The sequence below is a fragment of the Ursus arctos genome, unplaced genomic scaffold (assembly GCF_023065955.2).
Source record: "Ursus arctos isolate Adak ecotype North America unplaced genomic scaffold, UrsArc2.0 scaffold_9, whole genome shotgun sequence".
Taxonomy (NCBI): Eukaryota; Metazoa; Chordata; class Mammalia; order Carnivora; family Ursidae; genus Ursus; species Ursus arctos.
Window position 1 is genome coordinate 20,391,466 of NW_026623111.1, and position 21,420 is coordinate 20,412,885.

At 35.2% G+C, this 21,420-nt stretch overlaps 1 protein-coding gene across 8 annotated transcripts in view; it reads left to right on the plus strand.

Moving 5' to 3' along the window:
• RBPJ (recombination signal binding protein for immunoglobulin kappa J region) overlaps positions 1–21,420 on the plus strand; it is a 218,205-nt gene that overhangs the window by 164,331 nt on the left and 32,454 nt on the right. For 5 of the 8 annotated variants that reach the window (XM_026514547.4, XM_044389756.3, XM_026514548.4 and 2 more), the window contains one exon: positions 10,884–10,922. In XM_026514547.4, coding sequence (XP_026370332.1) covers positions 10,884–10,922 — 39 coding nt within the window. Of the gene's footprint in view, positions 1–10,883; positions 10,923–15,933; positions 16,003–21,420 lie in introns of all 8 variants that reach the window. The other 3 variants (XM_057309826.1, XM_057309827.1, XM_057309828.1) reach the window with 1 other exon arrangement.

Here is a 21,420-nt window from a genome sequence, read left to right on the forward strand (position 1 = left end):
CCTTTTTTTTTTTTAATATTTTATTTATTTATTTGACAGAGACAGAGATAGCAAGAGAGAGATCAAGTGAAGAGAGGGAGCGGCAGACTCCCACTGAGCAGGGAGCCTGATGCAGGGCTCGATCCCAGGACACTGGGATCATGACCTGCATGGAAGGCAGACGCTTAACCGACTGAGCCACCTAGGCGCCCCTGTAAGCCATAGCTTAAGGCAAAACTAAATGTATTTTTTCATGTGGTAAAAATTTTACCATTTCAACTATTTTTAAGTGTATGGTTCAGTTGCAGTAAGTACATTCATTTACATTATTGTAGAACCATTGCCACCATCTATCTCCAGAGTGTTTTCATCTTCCCAAACTGAAACTCTGTACTCATTAAATACTAGCTCTCTCTGCTCCCCTACGCCCACCTCCAGCCCCAGCCCCAGCCCCTGGAAACCACCATTCTACTTTTCTGTGAATTTGGCTACTTTAGGCACCTTATATAGATAGAATCCTAGAATATTTGCCCTTTTGTGTCTGGCTTATTTCACTTATCATAATGTTTTCAAGGTCATCCACATGGTAGCATATATCAGAATTTCCTTTTTTAGGGCAGAATAATATTTCATTGTATGTATATACCACATTTGTTCATCTCTTCATTCATTAGTATAGGCATTTGGGTTGTTTCCACCTTCTGGCTGTTGTGATTATCGCTGCTGTGAGCATTGGTGTACAAGTATCTTTTTGAGTCCCTGCTTTCACTTCTTTTAGGTTTAAACCCAGAATTGTAATTAATGGATCAAGTAGTTATTGTATGTTTAACTTTTGGAGGAACCACCATACTGTTATCTATAGTGGCTGCACCATTTTACATTCCCATCAGCAGTGTACAGGTTCTAGTTTCTGTGCATCGTCTCCAGCGCTGTATTTTCTGTTACTATTAATGATCACCATACTAATGGGTGTGAAATGGTATCTCATTATGGTTTTGATTTGCATTTTCCTGATGATTAGTGATGTTGAACATCTTTTCACATGCTTATTGGCCCTTTGTTTATCTTCTTGGACAAAATGTCTGTTCAAGTCCTTTCCCTAATTTTTTTCCTTTTCCTGTTTTTAAATCAGGTTTTTTTGTTGTAGATTTAGAGGAGTTCTTTTTATATTCTGGATATCAGTCCCTTATGAGATGTATGGTTATTTACATGTATTTCTAAAACAATATACATATGTGTTTGTTTCGAAGGATCCATTTCAGTTTTACCATATTTATTAGAGTAAATATCATTGAGTAATCCAGCCTTGAAGGAGTAGTGGTGTTTTATTGAGTGCTCATGTGGTGCCAGGCACTCTCTGAGATGTTGTACACGTATGAACATTTTAAATTCTCGCAGGAATACTATATGGGAGTACTTTTATCTGTGTTTTCAGTTGAGCAAACTGAGACATAGAGTTTAAGTAACTTCCATTAGTTTCATTAAAGCTAGGATTTGAATTTCAGCAACCCAACTCCTGACTCCGTGTACTTAACCACAGCACATGGTTACCTCTTCCATGTATGATACATTTTGTGTTCTCATCAGATGACACTTTCCACTTCTTGAACATTGCCTTTAAAAGGCAGTTCATAAGGTTAGGTAAAGTGTCTGAAGGAGTTCTTAACAAAATTAAACAGTTAAGATTGCAACCTATTTAAAGTTCTTTAAGTTGTGTTGTATTTCCCTTTGTGGAAGTATGTGTTTTCCATAAGGGTGTGATTTTCTTTATTTGAATTGGGCATATTTTTTCTAAAGTAGCCCACCCAGTGAAATTTGTGGAGACAATTTTTTTGAATAAATTTTTAACTTGGATGCCTTTTTCTGTTTTTATTTTAAGCTAGCTGTATTCTAGACTTGGTATGAGTTGATTTCTAGAGAATGCGATTTCATTTCACTATTTACCTAAATCAAACTTAATTAGTAAAGAATAAAACACCTGTTTAATTGTATAATGCATTGTAGAACAAAATGAAATTTTTGCCACTGCCCACCATTATCACAAATAATTGTGTGTAGGGTGTATGTATTGTTTTATATGTGCACTTGGGGAGAGGATGAAAATGTAGATCTTATTTCCTCATTGAAAATGAATTCTACTAACTGGATCTTTTTGTTGTGTGTATATAGCCATGACTGGGAGGTAATCAGTAGTCTATTCCTAATTGTACACAGGGAATTCAAAATTTTTTTGCTAATACAAATGATGCTTTACTTAGTATCTTGGTATGCATATTTGTCTACCTATATATTTCCAGAATCAAAACGGCTAGGAATTCACATCTAGAATTATAATAGACATTGTTAAAAATGTCTTCCAAAAAGGTTGCACAAATTTAAACTCCCAACAGTTCATCAGATTTCCTGTTTCTCCACTTGTACACTAGCACTGAGTATTATCAAACTTTACATCTACAGCAAGCGAACCTTGCATAATTATCGTGAGAACATAAAAGCTGTGCCAGGAAGCTGGCCATAGTCTTTTATGTGACACCTCCTGTGAATGTTTTTTGATAGGTTTGTCACCACCAGGTTCTGCGGCAAGCAGGGTCAGGCCAGCAACTTGATCAGGAGATTAATATTTCTCTGAGCGTGGCCTTTTTATTCTGGTATAATTTTAGTTTACAGAAAAATTATAAAAATACTACAAGGAAGCTTACCCAGATATCTCAAGTGTTAACATTTTACCACGTTTGTTTTTATTCCTCTATATATCTACACACACACACACACAAAGATATATTTATTTTCTCTAGACCATTTGAAGGTAAGAAGTAGATAACATACCCTGTTTTCCCTAAGTACTGCAGTGATTGTTTATAAAAATAAGGACAGACTCTTACATAACCCCTGTACAATGATCAAAACCAGGAAATTAAAATCGATATAATCCTGTTCTCCACTCTGCTAGTTTTATTCAGATTTTGTCAGTCTAAATAATGTCCTTTTTAGAAAGTAAATGCTGGATAGTATGTTGCACTCAGTTATTACGTGTCTTTAGCCTCTGAATCTGGGCCAGCTAGTTCCTCAGTTTCTGTCTTAAGCTTGATGCTTTTAAAAGTGTAGTTCAATTATTTTGTTGACTAGTCCACACTTCAGGTTTGTTTTGTTTCCTCATGTTGAGACTCAGGTTCTTAAACAGAAGTGATTCTGTGCTCTTCTTAATGCATCGCGTTAGGAAGCAGTTGATGTCAGTTTGCCCCATTCAGTCTCTTGATCCATGAAATTAGTTTGCCCACTGTCCGATTGCCCCCTCTTGTGGAGGCCTTAGATTTTAAGATGCATACTTTCCATATGAGATCTTCATATGCAGTGTTAATGGATGCCAGTGTTGTTGCAACTCAGTCATGCCATCTGGATAGGAAGACTTACGGCTATCTATCAAGTAGATTTAACCTGGGAAGGTCCTTTCTCAGGTATGGATTTTTGGGAAGGCACCCTTAACCTGGCAATAATCTTGGAGATACCTAAGAAGGCAGATGCTGAGTGTAGCTGGAGATGATGGTCTCAGTCATCGTTCGTTCTTTCCGCTCTTCCTGCTGCTTTTCACAAACTGCTGCCGATTGTTACAAAGTTCAGTTGAAATTTTTCTTTTATTGTAAAGAAAAGGTAGCATAAAGATTTAAGGAAAACGGTGCTTTTCAAGTGTTTTTACCCAGTACACAGAATTAAGAAGGGGAGCGTTTCTCCACCCGATGGGGCTGCAAGCATGATTTGTCTTTGAAGTCTACCCTATAGAATATCTGTTCTAATAGAAACATGTTTAATAAATGTGATAGTCCAGGAGAGTACATCATGCTCAGTTGTCTTTGTTTTAGTTGCCAAGGACCACTGGTTACACCTGGACAAGTTTTGAGCAGTATTGTTATCAGATGTGGTTCTTAAGGTTCAAAGCAAGTTCAAAACTAGAAATTGAAGTACGACAAAGGCGGACATGTCTTACTCAAAGTTGTGTGATTTAAGAGGCTCTTTTCTGCCATGGATGGAGAACGAATAAGCTTTTTACAGTAGAGATAAATTACATATTTATTTTAAAAATACTTTGAATTGGTCAGATAGTAATCTTCAGTCATATTCAATAGGTACAATATTTAAGTTGTTTTTAAAATGTTGCTTTTATTAATTATGTAGAAGAATATCTTTGAATATATGTCACTGTCCATTTGCCTAATAGCATATACATCCCATAAAGGCATAGATTTGTGTCTCATGTTCACTGTTGTATACCAGATACCAATACCTGGTTCCTATTAGGTGAATCAGTGAATCTGTAGACAAGGACAAAATGTTATATAGAGCCTTTTCTAATTAGCCTCTCCTATTTTTTTGTGGCTAAATTACTAAACAACTTCTAGTACATTTTACTTTGTTTTTCATATTATATGTTGTCATAAAATAAAGTGATAATGTCTATCACCTGTTTGTTTCCTTCTACTGGTGGAATGCCCAGGTGTGGATCCTTAAGGATATAAATCAAGTTTCCTAATTTTTCCTCAATCAAGTACTATTTTATTTCACTATCTTAAATTGTAGGAATCCCAATACTTTCAAACTGTATAAAATAAATATTTTGTTTACAGCAAATTTGGTGTGAAGTTTGGTTTAATTATGAGTTTGAATTGTTCATGCTTTCCTTTGTACTTATTTCCTGCAAATACACCAATGTTTCTTGCCTTAATTTATTTTAATCTCATTATTCTCGTTTCTGTTTAAGCAGAAATTTATGAAATACAGAAAAATAGAAATGGCTTTTAGTTCCACAACCCTAGGGCAGAAGAGTTTCCCACGTGACTTGTGCTTGCTTTACTAGCGAGCTCTATGTTTTTAAAACTGATGTTGTAATATTGTTACTAGACAACATCAGGTTCTTGGGGCTTTTTTAGCAACATATTACCAAATTGTTCTATATTCAAAAAAGATTTTTCTTGTATCCTCTCCCCCACTTTTTGATTTTTGACTTGATTTTCTCATGTGAATCATCTCGTTAGCTAGAAAAGGTGTTAAGATGGTGAAGTTTTAATAAAATTTTTATCATGTTTGTCCTCAATACGTTTGTGGTCATGCACTTTCTTAACAGACTGGTAAATATAGAAGGAGATGTATCTGTGTTATAGGAGAAAACAGTATTGCTTCTCCACTGTGGCCTTAAGAAGGAAGTACTATACCTGTAATGTGTATAGAGGTTTTTTACTTAATGGAAATTCTATTTCATTGGAGGATATCTGGGAACTGCAGTACTATTTATAGGTAGGAAGTACTATGTTTAATGATTGATGGTAGTAGCTTTTTAAAAATCCTTATACTTCAGGTATATGAAAATAGTGTAATTAACATTTTCTCCAGCTCTTCCTATTTTGAATAAAAGATCATTGTTATCTTAGAAAGGCAAAGCTAGTAAAGTTAAAGTGAATTTGCTACTTCAAAATTATACTTATGACATATATACTTTAGATGATATAAATTTTCCTGAACTATAGTATTATATGAGCATTGTCAGGTAAATGGCACATGGATTTTTGTGTTTTGTTCATCAGTACCAGTCTGAGGGGAAAGTATACAGAACAGAACAAGAAGGAAAGGACATGGGTTAGGGTATAATCAACTGTATATAAGCTAGCTTTTGTTTGTTACTTAAAAAAAAAAAAGCCAGAGTCATAACTTTTTTCCTTAAATATATAACAGGATTGATTGTTACATTTAGTCAAAATGACATTTTACATAATGTCATAAAATATGAGAAACCTGATGCACATGACAACCTGTACTATCAAATGATTGACAGCCTATACTATCAAAAAGATAAATTGGGAAATAGCTTCTTTGTTATGATGAAGAATTAACTCAGTATTTTGTAAAATTAAAACCATCCTTTGGGTACTTAAAATTTTAGATTATTTTTTATTGTTAAATACACCATAAACCTTACATGAAAAGCATCTTAAGTAAGAGTGGTCTAAACTTGGTTGGTCCAACTTATTTCTGGTTCATTTGTTAACACAGATCATGTTGGTAGACACCTTGTTTTTCAGATAGATTGCAAATAAAGATACAAAATTTGTGCCTGCCTATCTTACCATTCCCTGTTGTAGGAGGGAGAGACAGGGCTTAATGTTTAAATTATAATCAATCTCTGAGAAATTGATAATGGACTGTAGTCATTTCTGCTGAAAAGTGAGTATTTTGAATGCATGATATAAATATGACATCATGAATTTTGAGTCATTCATGTTTAAAGATGGACTTTCTTTTTGTAGTAGATAATTCTTGAAGTTTTATGTATTAGTTGTATATCAGATTAGTAGTGAAAATGGATCTTGTTAAGTGCAGAATCCATATAGTACCTTGTTATAACTTGACATTTTCAAATATGTAGACCTATAAATTTCATTAAATAATTAGCATTTAGTTTAATCAGCCTTCAGAATTTTGCTTTGTGAACCTACAAAATGCATTTCATGACTTTTCTCAGAAAACCCCTTTTCTTACTCTTCTTCCATTGTAGTAGATATAGTAACCATTAGTTTTAATGAGATAAATAGGAATGTGATTGCATACTCATTAAAGAAAGGACTGTGATGTCACACAATTATTGGAAATGCTTTATTATATACTGAGGAAGCAATTTAATCGTATTAACATTTATAAGATTCCTAGCCTTAGGATGGCACCTAGATAGAATGATGCTAAATTGTGAAGTGCTGTTCAAGCTCGGCATGCACACTGTTGAGTTCTCTTGTGCGTGTTTTCTACGGGGGCAGGAGTTGTATGGCACGAGCATGCTCTCTAATTGTTGACTTCATCTATCTAATAGGTATTTCTAAAAAGAAATGGAGATAGATACTTTAATCAACATTTAGTTGTTAATCTAATTTTGAAAGCATTTCAGAGCACCAAGAAACAAAATTTACATTGCACTTGAGTGCAGTGGATCTCTTACTAGTCCTGTAACAAACCTATTTTAGATCTCAAAGGGTGCCTGATGATTGGAATATTAGTAATTAGTATAAAGAGTACTGTGTCATGATCGTCACTGAAAAGTTTTCTTTCATTTGTTAACTATGTTTCTGTAAAATTTTCACCGTTTTAACCCCTTGGGTAGATTTTGGCCACGTCTCACTTTGCTTCTTTTTATAAAGTATAGCTGTGCTCTTACAATACATATGTACACACACACACACACACACAAAGAAGTATTTAAAAGGATGTCTTAAACTTCTTGGTTTTTGTAAACTGTGTCTAACCTAGTGAGGCAGTTACATTTTAATCACATGCTATAATGGTACATTTAATCTGTTTCAGAGGTTCAAAAAAGTATTTACTGTGGGAAAAGATTCAGGAGTAGATTTTTGCCTTTAATTCCATAACTGAATTTCACAGATTTGCTAGTAGTTCAGTGTTTTAAAACCTGTAGTCTTCAGTGGCTTGCTGATGTTCCTACCAAAACATTGTGTTTTGTTTCTTGGTTTTTAAAATTGAATATCCTGTAGGGTAACATCAAAGAATTAGTAAATAATCCTTGAAACAAAAACTTGGATTATTTACTCATAGTTTTATGCTATTTCAATTAAGTCACTTTTCAGTATTTCAGAGTTAACAAAAATATTCGCAGTCACAGATTCCCACTGTTTATAAATTATGAGTTCATAAACAATGTCATATAGCACAAAATTTAAATTACACAAAATGAACTACATCGGATTCTAAGACTTTTATCATCAAAGTTAACAATTTTGTGGGACATCAGATACAGTGAAGAAATCTTAAGTCAAATTAGGCTTCACAACCTGTAACTGTGACTATGAACAAATCATTTAACCTTTTTATAACTGTAATCTGCTTAAAAAAGAAAACAAAATTCTGTTGGCCCTTTTTCAAGGGTTGTGTTCAGAAGACCTCATTTCCTATTTCAGAGGAAATAGGTCATCACACGGGGATTAGTTTCTTCTTCCTCTATACTTAATTTATCCTTGTTAGCATCCCACTTAATTCCTTTATTTCGTTACTTTGGCTTACTGATTCATAACCAAAATACAGTAATAATTACTAACATTTGTTGAGCCACTGTTCTCTGTGTTTTCTATAAATTAACACATTTAATCCCTTCAACACCTCTTTGAGGTAAACAGTCACTGTGCCCATTTTACACATGAGGAAACTGAGGTCTAGAGAGTCAGGTAACTTCAGAGTCCCACAGCAAAAACAAAAACAAACAAACAAAAAAAACCACCTAAAAAAAACGAAATCATGGATTTGAACTCAGCCGATCTTACTCTAGAGCATTTTTCTTAACCTTCTTGCTGTATTCGAACTCTGGCCTGAATTGTGCTTTCTTGTCCTTTCTCAAGCTTTTCTCTTTGCCCTCTTACAGCTAGTTGAAATGCTCTTTTGTCTGTCCACTTAGCATATTTCTTTCTGAAGGACCATATAGTATAAGCTAGTTAAGTAGTCAGCATTCAGGATATTTAAAAAAAAAATTATTTGCATATGGTTGACACAAGGTTACACTAGTTTCAGGTGTACAGCATAGTGATTCAACTTCTCTCTGTGTTATGCTGCACTCACAGTGTAGCTACACTCTGATAGCATACAACGCTATTGCAATATCATTGATGATATTTCCTATGCTGTGCCTTTTATTCTCATGACTTATTCATTCCATAAGTGGAAGCCTGTATCTCCCTCCTCCCTTCACCCATTTTGCCTCTTCCCCCCATGCCCCTTCCTTCTGCAAGCATTAGTTTATTCTCTATATTTATAGGTCTGATTCTTTTTGTTTGTTTTGTTTTTAGATTTCACATATGAGTGACATCATAAGGTTGTTGTGTTTCTCAGTCTGATTTATTTCAGTTAGCATAATACCCTGTAGGTTCATCCATGTTTTCTCAAATGGCAAGATCTCCCTTTTTGATGTCTGTGTATATTCCCCTGTGTGTGTGTGTGTGTGTGTGCGCGCGCGCGTGCACGTGCGCACGCACACACACCATATTTTCTTTATCTGTTTGTCTGTCAGCACTTAGGTTGCTTAATATCGTAGCTATTGTAAGTAATGCCGCAGTAGACGTAAGGGAGCTTTTATCATTTTGAATTAGTGTTTTCATTTTCTTTGTGTAGGTACCCAGTAGTGGAATTATTGGGTCATGAGGAATTTCTCTTTTTAATTTTTGAGGAACCTCTGTACTGTTTCCACAGTGGCTGTACCAATTTACATTCCTACCAGCAGTGCGTAAGGGTTCCATTTTCTCTACATCCTTACCAACCTTGTTATTTTTTGTGTTTTTGATTTTAGCCATTCTGACAGCTGTAAGGTGATACCACATTGTGGTTTTGATTTGTTATTTCCCTGATGATTAGTGATGTTAAGCATCTTTTTATGTGTCTGTTGGCCATTTGTGTGTCTTCTTTGGAAAAATGTCTATTCAGGTCCTCTCCCCATTTTTAATCAGATTATTTTGGTGTCGAATTGTAGAAGTTCTTTATATATTCTGGGTATTAAGGTTTTTGTTTTTTCTTTTTTTTAAGATTTTATTTATTTATTTGAGAGAGAGAGCACACACGAACACAAGTGGGGCGAGGGGCAGAAGGAGAAGTAGACTCCCTGCTGAGCAGGAGGCCCGTTTTGGGGCTTGATACCAGGACTCCAGGATCATGACCTGAGCTGAAGGCAGACGCTTAACTGACTGAGCCACCCAGGTGGCCTTGGATATTAAGTCTTTATTGGATATATCATTTGTAAATATCTTCTCCCATTCATTATGTTGCCTTTTTTGTTTTGTTGATGGTTTCCTTTGCTGTGCACAACATTTTATTTTGATGTGGTCACAATAGTTTATGTTTGCTTTTGCTTCTCTTGTCTTGGGAAACCTACCTAAAAAAATGTTGTTTTTGCCGATGTCAGAGATGTTACTGCCCGTGTTCTCTTCTAGAATTTTTATGTTTTCAGGTCTCCCATTTAGGTCTTTAATCCATTTTGAGTTTATTTTTGTCTATAGTATTAAAAAGTAGTCCAGTTTCATTCTTTTGCATGTAGTATTCTAGTGTTCCCAACACTATTTATTGAAGAGACTCTTTTCTCCATTGTATATTCTTGCTTCCTTTGTCATAGGTTGACTGACCATATAAGCATGGGTTTATTTCTGGGTTTTCTGTTCTCTTCCATCTATGATTATGTTTTTGTGCTAGTGCCCTGCTGTTTTGATTACTGCAGCTTTGTGGTATATCTTGAAATCTGGAATTGTGATACTTCCAGCTTTGTTCTTCTTTTTCAACATCACTTTGGCTATTCTGGGTCTTCAGTGGTTCCCCACAAACTTTGGTAATATTTGTCAACATCTAGGTTTAAATTTCAACTCTGCTTGCCACTTAATTTACTTTGGGGACAAGTTGCTTTCTAGCTTTTTAAAATGAGCCCATCCTTACTTCACAGAATTGTTTTGTAATGATTAAAGAGGGTAAGGTATAAAGAATGTACTACAGCAAAGTGCCTGGCAGATGACAAACTAAGCTCTACCACCTCTTGGGCTTTGAGGATTTTTCTGAGAGTTGCAGGTCATGTGAGACTGGGGGTCTTTGGTCAGTTGTTGTCATTCTTGGGTTTTGTTTGTTTTTTGCAAGGTGTCTCTAGGAGGTACCCGTCAGTCACCCTCATCTAATCATTGTGCTACATGCTCAGAGTGGGTATGTAAGGCCTGTTTAGGATGCGTTTTTGGTTTAGGAATCATTTTTAAGTATGTATTTTGTTATTTCTGGGCATGGATGGTTATTAGAGGATTTTCCTTTCATAAGGGAGATTTCATGGTGCCTAGAAAGCTTACTACAGAATGTGTCATACAGCCTATATATTTATTTTTTTTTCTTATTTTTTCCAGAAAATTTGGTGAGCGGCCTCCACCTAAACGACTCACTAGGTAAGCATTATATTAGTCTTTCACCCAAACCTTTCATGAAAATATCAGATCCTGTCATCCTAAAAACTATATTAGGTGCTCCTGAAAAGCAGTTATTCAAATACTGGTACCTGGATCATAAGCTTATTCCCATCCTTCCCTACATCCTCCCTCCCCTCACCAACCAAAAAGAGGATAATAGGATATAGTTCAAAGGAGAAAGTGAAACCTTTCAAGAATTAATCTTGAGTATTACATAGTTAATATAACAAGGGCAACAATGTAAGGATAGCTTCCTATATCTGGCCAACCTAGCTGCATTTAGCCAGTCACAATTTATTGATTATGGTTGGCACCTGAAGGATATTTAATAAATGCTTTAGAAAAGAATTTTAAAGAAAATATGAGATTTTACTCACTTTTAAGGAGACTATAAATATTATATTGTGTTCTAATTATAATTTTAATTACAAATGTTAAATTTAAAAGTATTTGTCTTGAAAATGATTTTTAAATTTTTCAGCAATCAGCAGTTGTAAAATAAAAAGTAAGACACCCAGTTGTACAGTTACATCCTAGAGTTAATGTTAATCCTGCATTCTTAGTATCTTTCAAGAAAATTACATATATAAACATATACTTGTCTTTTTTTATCTTTCCTTTTATTAAGTCTGGCATCATACTCTACCATCATTCTGGACCTTTTAACTCCACTTACTGTACATCTTCAACCTTGTTCTCTTTCATGTTTGTATAGTTTTTCATTGCCTTCACACTACTTATTTCATATTTCACATTAATGACCATTTGGGTTATTTCCACATTATTGCTATTATTAAAAAGCTGTTGCACACAAAGAATGATGGGGACATGCCAAAAGGACACAGAAAGGGAACCAGTTTGAAGAGGTTCCCTTTAGCCAAATCATGGGCACTTTAATCCTCAAAATAAATAATGATCGTAATAGATAACCCATAGAATAAAATACAGTTTTAAAATCTGCACTGAGTTTAAGAAATGATCCTAGAGTGGAGGAGAGGAATTCTTTTTCTTATAGCAGAATTCCACCTAATAAATGTAGAAGGAATGATGGAACTAGGAAATCACACTTTGGCAGCCACTACAGTGATAATTATTTCAGGCAAAAATCATCAGTGAATGTTTAAACTATTGGTTTAAAGTCTGATGAGAAACAAATATTTACTTAGTCGCTAAGCATATTCTCACAAAGTATGTATTAATTATAAAGTGAACAATAGTAACATGGCAGTGAAGAAACTTGGCAGACACTGCCTTAATGAAGTGATCAAAATTAACATCACTAGTAATGGACAAATAAACATCATGTGCATCCTGAGGAGGATGACACAATGTCACTTTTGTGATGTTCAGCCAAAAATGCATAAGCTAAATCTAAGCATAAGAAAACACTAGACAGGCACAAATTAGGGACATTCTATAAAATACACGGGCATTTACTCTTCAAACTTATCAAGATCATGAAAAACAAAAATTGAGGAATAGCAGATTAATGGAAACCAAAAGACATGACAGCTAAATTCAACTAAATCCCGGGTGAGGAAAAAAATTTTTCTTTTGTTTTAAAGCTGGAGTTAGCAAATGTTTTCTATAATGGGCCAGATAATAAACATATTAGACTTTTTGGTCCACACTGAGGCTATTGTGACTTCTCATCTCAGTTTTTATAACCCCAAATCAGCCATAGGTACCAATACATAAGTGAATGGTATGTCTGTATTCCAGCTCAACTTAATTTAGAAAAACTGGTGGCTATCCTGATTTGGTCCTAGGGCATTAATTTCTCAACACATGCCTCCCTCCCCCCAAAATAAAGGACATAGAGGACATTTGTGGGACAGTTGGCAGCATTTGAATAAAATCTGTATGTACAAGTATTTGTATCAGTGATAATTGCATTATGCTTGTTTAAGAGCATGCCTTTGTTTTTAGGAAATGAACACTGTAGTATTCTGGGTTCAAGGGCTTTATGTCTACAGTGAACTCTTAATAGTTTAAAAACAATGTGTAAAAATGGTAACATATATTTAGGGAGTCTGGAGGAAAGGGGACTAGCAATTCTTTTTACTACTTTTGCCACTTTCCTATAAGTCTGAAATTACTTAGATTTAAAAGAATTTCTAAAGACATTAAATACAATTACATGTTTGTATATATCTTTAAGAAATTCTAAGCAGAATTAATTTAATTCAATGTACAGACATTTTGAAATTTACAATTTAATAGATATTTTATTACCAGTAGTAATAGATTGGAATGACTCCTAACCATAAAATATGTTTTAATGAATAAATCATTTGCTTTTAATGGATACCTCTGTAAAAATAGCAGTCAATGTGACGATAATAAATATCATAAGGAAATTGTCCTTTCCTTTCCTTAAATATATACAGTAATATAATTAGGTACTGTCTACTTTATCATGAGTTTCCATTTACCCATTAAGCTGTTTTCCCTGTTTGGATAATTTTAAGTAAGTGAGCTTTCTAAGTCTTCCGCTTTTGGCCAAGATGGAGTAACGGGGACTGATTTAATCTCCAAACTGAAACAGCTAAAAACCTGGACGAAAATATATAAAACAACGGTTTTCACGATACCAGATGGCAGTCAAGAAAGCACAGTGATCCTTGAGAGACAGGAAACAAGTGAAGTGAGCTCCACAGTTGCCCCAGCTTAGTACCTAGAGAGTTTGTAGGACATGATGTAGGGAGGACCTTGAGCTGAAGAGATGGAGCTAGGTATCTAGGGGTTCAAAGTGGCTAGAATTCCCAGGGCAGAGTGCTGGAGAGGAGAGAGATCCAGAGATCTGCAGAAGGTCCCCTCTCGTCTTCAGCTGATACAGATCAGCACACGTGTGAGGAAGCTACCCAAGGCTGGGGGATAAAAACCAAGTTGAAGAATTATAGGAAAAAAGTCCTGAAGCTCATACTATGAACTGTGCCTGTTCCCAGTAGCTAAAGTGGAAAAATATTATACTTCATGATGCATCCACTAGAGTACTACGACCCAGAGGGTTTTCCTTCAGTAGTGGTGCAAAATTTGGCCAACACTAAATGTTGCTCTGGTTTTACCTAACAAAAACTTAAAAGCAAGATTGAAAGGATCAGATTCTTTCCAAGTAACTTAAATGTGTACCAGAACAAAGCTCAAGAATATTTGCAGGAATAGAAAAATATCAAATACTCAAAAGTAAGATTCACTGAGTTTTAACATCTAATCAAAACACACCAGTCATACAAAGAAGCAGGAAAATATCCATTTGAGGAGACAACTCAATTAAAACCAACCCAGGAATGACATACATGATGGAATCAGACAAAGACATTACAGCAATTATTATATTTGTCTTCTATGTGTTCTGTATGCTAACATCAGGAATTTGCCTATTTTTTTGTTAAAGGGTCAGATGGTAGATTTTTTTAGTTTTTGTGGCCCATGTAGCCTCTGCTGTAACTACTTAGCTCTTGTAAAAAAAAAAAAAAAAAAAAGCAGCCATAGACTGCATGTAAAACAATGAACATGTCTGTATACTGGAGTACGATTTTCTGTGACAAAGAGGGGTGCATCAGATTTGGATCTGAGCTGAGGAAAGATTGAACAAGTTAAATAGACGACATGGAACATTAAGAAGGCATCTAAATCAAATTTCTAGAGATGAAAATTATTTAAGATGAAATATACTTGATGGGATTAATTACAGGTACATGTTGCTGAAAGAAAGACTAATGAACTTGAAGACATAGTAATAGAAACCAGCCAAAATGAACATGGAGAAAAAGTCTGGGGGTAAAATAACATCAGAAGTGAGCCATGGTTTATGCTCAGGTGGCTAATGTGCAAGCAGTTGGAGTCATCGAAGGGGAATGTGTGACTAAACGAAGAAATGAAGAAATAACAGCTGAAACTTTCCTTAATTTGGTGAAAACTGTTAAAACCATAGTTCTGAGAACTCAATAAACCCAAGTGCAAAAACTATACATAGAGCATATTGTAATCAAGTTGCTTAAAGTTAGTGATAAAGAAGATGTTAAAAGCAACAGAGAAAAAAGATATATGTAAAGGAGTATCTCCCTTACTGGGGAGAAGAGAGTGAAGCAAGAGCTTTAAAGTACTTAAAGGGGAAAAAAATGCAGCAGCCTAGAATTTTATCCCAGGCAAGACAAAATGAAGACCTTTTTAGACAATAAAAACTGGAAAGGAGATAACAAATATTATAAATAAAATTCTGCCAATAAATTCAAGAACTTTTAAAGGAATGCACAAATTTCTTGAAACTAGCAAACTCTAAAGCTTACTCTGGAAGAACAGATAACCTAAATAGCCCTATTATCTAAAGAGATCAAATTTGTAATTATAAACCTTCCTGCAAAGAAAAGTACAGGCTCAGATGATTTCACTTTTGAATTCTACCAGACATTTGAGAAATAAATCATACCAGTTCTTTATATACTCTTCCAGAAAATTGGAGAGAAGAATATTCTTTCCAGTTATTCTGGGAGGACAGCGTTGCCCTGTTAAAAGCAGGGCAGAGACATTTTAAGGAAATAAAACTATAAACCAATATCCCTTACAAACACAGATGTAAAAAGTCTTAAATTTTCATAATGAAAACAACAATATGGCTTTATCTCACAAATGGAAATCAGTGTAATTCAGTATATTGACAGAACAAAAAGGAAAATCATATGGTCATCTCAAGGGGTTTAGAAAAGCTTTTGACATTCATTCTTGATTGAAATTCTCATCAAACTAGGTATAGAAGTATTTCCTCATTCTGAAAAGGTATATCTACGAAAAAACTACATTGAACGTGATACTTAATTGTGAAAGACTGAATGTTTTCCCTCAAGATGAGGAACAGTGCAAGGTTCTCTGTTTTTACCACTTCCACTTAACATTGTACTTGAGGTTCCAGTTAGTACAGTTAAGTTCAGGAAAGAAAAGAAAGCCGTCTGGATTGGAAAGAAAGAAGTAAAACTGTCTTTATTTGCAGACATCATGATCATCTATATGGAAAATCCTATGGAATTTATAAAAAAAAAAAGGCTGCTAAAACTAATAGGTGAGTTTTATCAAGGTAGTAGGAAACATCAACATATAAAAATGAATTGTATTTTTATATGAACAATGGGAAATTGAAATTTAATAAATGCTATATTTAATAGCGTTAAAAATATGTAATTTTTAGGGGAAAATCTGACACAAGACGTACAAAAACTATTATACACTTGAAAACCTTAAGATGTTGTTGACAAAACTTGAAGTCCTAAGTAAATGTTCTTGGGACAGAAGACTCAATATTGCTAAAATGTTACTTCTTCCCAAATTCATCTATGGATTCAACATAATACCAGCCAAATCCCAGTGGACTTTTTGTAGCAGTTGACAGGCTGTTTCTATTCTAAAATTTATAGAGAAATGCAAACAGCCTAGTCTAGCAAAACAACGTGAAAAACAGCAGTAAGAACTTAGACTACTTGTTTTCAAAACTTAGTAGAAAGCTACGTACAGTAATCAAGGGTGGTATTGGCATAAAGATAGCCAAGATAGATCACTGTACCAGAATAGTAGCCAGAAACTGTTCTTGAGATACATGTTCTTCAATCAAGGTACAAAGGCAATTTAGTTAAACGGTTTTTAACAAAGGATTCTGGAACAATTGGATATCCATATGTCCCTACCATTTACGTACACATAAACACAAAATAACTAGGATCTGTGTCTAGAACCATATATATAAAAATTAGCTAAAAATATACCTAAATGTAAAACTTCAAATTATACAGCTTTTAGAAGAAAAGATAGGAGAATATCATCGTGACCCTGGGGTAGGCAAAGATTTCTTAGATATAATGCCAAAAGCACTATCTCTGAAAGAAAGAAATGGATAAATTTTACTTCATCCAAATTAGGAATAAAGCATTTGTATCCAGATTATGAAAAGAACTCCAGAAAGTCAGTAATAAGGAAATAACCTGTTTTTTAAGTGGGAAAATGTTTTCAACAGATACTCCAGACAATGTGTATATGTGGCAAATAACTATTAAAGAAATGCAAAGGAAGACCACAATGAGAGCGCACCTGGGTGGCTCAGTGGGTTAAGCATCTGCTTTCAGCTCGGGTCTTGATCCTGCGATCAAGCCCCAAATCAGGCTCTCTGCTCAGCAGGAGCCTGCTTCCCTTTCTCTGCTGCTCCCCCTGCTTGTACTCTTTCTCTCTCTGTCAAATAAATAAAATCTTAAAAAAAAAAAAAAAAAAGACCACAATGAGATATATGTTAGAACTAACACTCTTATACCCTGGTAGTGGGTATGTAAAGTAGTATAACAACTCTGGAAAATAATCTGGCACTTTCTTAAAAAGTTAAGTATACTCCTACCCTGTGGCCCAGCCATTCCATTTTGACACATTTAGTCAAGAAAAATTAAAACATAATGTGAATACAAAGACTTGAACACAGATGTTTGTGGTAGCGTTAGTTAGTTATAATAGCCAAACAAGCATGATCCAGATATCCACCAGCAGGTGAGTGGATCAACAAATTGTGGAATATTCTACGATGGATTTCTATCAGCAATAAAAGGAATGAACTGTTGATATATGCAACAACATAGACAAATCTTATGATAATTATGTTCAGTTTTCAAAAGAAGTCAGAAAAAATGGATATTTACTATATGATTCCATTTGTATAAAATTCTAGGAAATGGAAACTAATCTATATTGGCAGAGCAGACTAGTGCTTTCCTGGGGACAGCGAGATATAAGAGGGATTACAAAGAGTCAGAAGAGAAACTTACTTGGGAATGATGACTGTCTTCATCTGGATTGTGGTGATGGTATATCCATATGCCACAACTTACCCAACCATACACTTGAAAATGAATACATTTTATTATGTTTCAATTTTTTTTTTTTAAAGATTTTATTTATTTATTTGACAGAGATAGAGACAGCCAGTGAGAGAAGGAACACAAGCAGGGGGAGTGGGAGAGGAAGAAGCAGGCTCATAGTGGAGGAGCCTGATGTGGGGCTCGATCCCATGATGCCGGGATCACGCCCTGAGCCGAAGGCAGACGCTTAACCGCTGTGCCACCCAGGCGCCCTTATTATGTTTCAATTTAATCTCAATAAAGTTGTAAAACATTTTACTGGCTTTTGTCCTTTAAAAATACCTTAAAAGGAATTAGTATATCTTCTAGGGGGAGAATTCAGTTAAGCTTTTATTTCTTTTTAAATCTTTTTTAAAGAAAACGAACTTACAGATTTTTATTCTTTATTATCTTTTAAAAAATTATTTATTTTATTTTTATTTTTTAGAAAAGGAGAGAGAGAGAGACAGAGGCAGAGGGCACAACAAGAAGAGGGAGAATCTTAATCAGGCTCCATGCCTATTGTGGAGCCCAACACAGGGCTAAGTCTCACAACCCTCAGATCATGACCTGCACTGAAATCAGACAGACGCTTAATCGACTGAGCCACCCAGGCACCCCTTATTCTTTATTATCGAAGCTAATATAAAGCAAATTTAGTAAAACAGTTTGTATGAAACAGAAAATTGGCATGTAAAATCAACGACTAATTCTGTGATAAAAATTTAATTTTAAGCCCAGAGTTAAAAATTAAAAAGTTTTCCTTTTTGATAGTATAGCAAATACAGGTTTCCTCTGGTTCCTTTTAATCATATTTTCCTATTTTTCCTTTAAAGAGTTTTCTCTGTTAGGAAAATTTTAATGTCTTTTATTCTGTTAAAAATGTTTTTAGGGGTACCTGCATGGCTCAGTTGGTTAAGCATCTGCCTTCTGCTCAAGACATGATCCCAGGATCATGGGATTGAGCCTGGAGCCAGGCTCCCTGTTCAGTGGGGAGCCTGCTTCTCCCTCTCCCTCTACCCCTCCCCCGCCTCATGCTTTCTCTCTCCTGCTCTGTCAAAAAAATAAATTTTTAAAGATTTTTTAAAGGAATTTTATATCTCTTTTTATTGTGATTCAGGGGAGGTAGGGAATTAATTCAGAGAGGGTCCCTTAAAAAATAAATCTTTTAAACCTACCCTATTCTGTCCTTACCCTCATCTTCCAAATTAAGTAGTATTGAAAAATTGTCTTTTTATTTAGAGGACAGTGTTTTGGATAGTGCTTAGAACACAGTTCTGTCCACATAAAATGTAAATTTTTGATAAAGGATAATTAACACTATGTACTAGTCAGCATTATCGAGGATTCATTTTTCCTTCTTTTAAATATTACATTCTTTCAGAAACACATATATAGAAGCAACTGAGTGCTATTTCAAGGGCATCCTACTCTCTTGAAGTAGTACCCTTCATGAGGCTCAGGGGTATAACTGACTGGATTCAGACACAAAACAGAATAACCAGACCTTATATTAACGTACAGAAATAGTTGTTCTTTTATTGTGGAGGCTTCTCATTTTGTCATTTGGAACCTGGGGTCATCAGTGAAAATATTAGTTGCAATGCAACTAGGTGTCAGTCTTCAGGAATGCTGAATAGATCACAGCAAGTGTACCTGTCCCTTATGTGAGAGTATGTCTGAGCTCTGCAGTTATGACTTGCAGCAGCACTGTAACCTGTGCTTTAAGAAAACGTAGATGTTATTCAACTTAAAACACCATTGTACTAAGAGACTTTGTCATGTTGTCAATAATCAGAAAGTTAGAACTGGAATTTTGAATATGCTTGAGTTACAGGCAACCTTCAAGAAGGCATGCACTCTTAACTTTCTTCCCCTCTGCGATACTGTAGACTTGGTATCCACTAACTCATGTGTTTGCTTGAATTCATTTACTATTGGGATTTCCTTCATAAGGTTCTTCCCCCCCCCCCCCCCCCGAAGCCCTGTCCCCTTTGGTCTCACTATATACCTCTGTTCTCACTGTACTTGTATATACCTCCATTACTCTTCTGGTCAGGCTATGGAAAAAGTCAGTTACCAGGATCTTCCCTTGGCTGGCTTTCAGGTCGCCCGAGGGTAAGGAATAACATCCTAAGAGGATAGTTAAGATTTAACCTCCATATCTGTTGTTTCCTTCAACACAGGTTATATATATATTTTTTGTAATATTTTTGTATTAATTTTGGGATTCTGTTATCTTTGAATGAGCGCCTATTTTTTTCTTTTTGAGTCTCTTTTCTTGTGCATAGCATGCAGTTTTGAGAAGCATTTTACCAGTGCCTAATGAGAAGCTCTTCAAACAGTGTATTTTTCTTGTGTGCCCTGGATTATAGCTCAAGTCGCTATTTGCTATGCCTTTTATGATCCATCCCCTTCAATTTTTTTTTTTTTAAAGATTGTATTTATTTATGTGACAGAGAGACAGCCAGCGAGAGAGGGAGCACAGCAGGGGGAGTGAGAGAGGAAGAAGCAGGCTCCCAGCGGAGGAGCCTGATGTGGGACTCGATCCTCGTACGCCGGGATCACGCCCTGAGCCGAAGGCAGACGCTTTAACGTCTGCGCTACCCAGGCGCCCCCATCCCCTTCAATTTGTGACAAGAGAATCATCCATTCTTTTTTATTGACTTAGGTCAGATTAATGTCTGCTTTAGTTCTTTTCTAGAAATCAGAGGTTACTGTACATCTTACATTACAGAGTACAATATTCATGTTTTATCCTAATTATGGATTTTCCTTTTACTTTATCATAAGACAACCATGAGTAGCAGACACCATATAAGCTAAGTCGAAATGAAACAAATTTAGATTTATAGTAAAATAAAACCATAAGGTTAAATATACATTGAGAGTGATGTGTGACCTTTGCTCTATATAGTTTTTAGGTAATTAGTTTATAAGTGGTAAATAATTCATATAAAAGTGGTTGCAACTAATATCCAACTTTACTTAGGCCAGTCGTATGTTTATAGGGCATCTTGGGGGAAGAAGAAAATGAACTGGAATAGGAAGGGTCCATGTGGTCCCTGGGATTCAAGGAGCCAAGTTTGGATCAACCAGGCCTAGATATCTAAGAACCAAGAACCTTTGAATGTCAGTACTCCTTACTGTTCCATGTTACCGAAATCCTGAAGTCTGATTTTTCTCTATATGGGAAAAGCCTTAAAGTAGTAGTATTTCCAAAATAAACTTAAATAAATAGAAGCTGTATAAATAATAGAACACCGAAGTAATGTTCTATTAGTGATGATGACCCAATCCTTACAGTGTAATGGCTTTGTCTATTTGAAGGGGGAATAAAACCACCAGGAGTTTATGAAAGGATTTGTCTCATAGCTGTGAGACAGGACTTAAAGCAGTTTTCCTCTATATCAACTTTCATAGAATTTCATGGAATTATATATGGATCATTCATTTTATTTTTATTACAAGAGGGAATGGAATGAGATTTGCCAGCATTCTCCTAGGAACATGACCTGTACTGTTGTTTGGCCTTGGTCACCAATAGATAAAGAAACCGAGTGTAGCATCCTTAATGTTTCCTTAGTATTATGAGAATAGACTTTGTT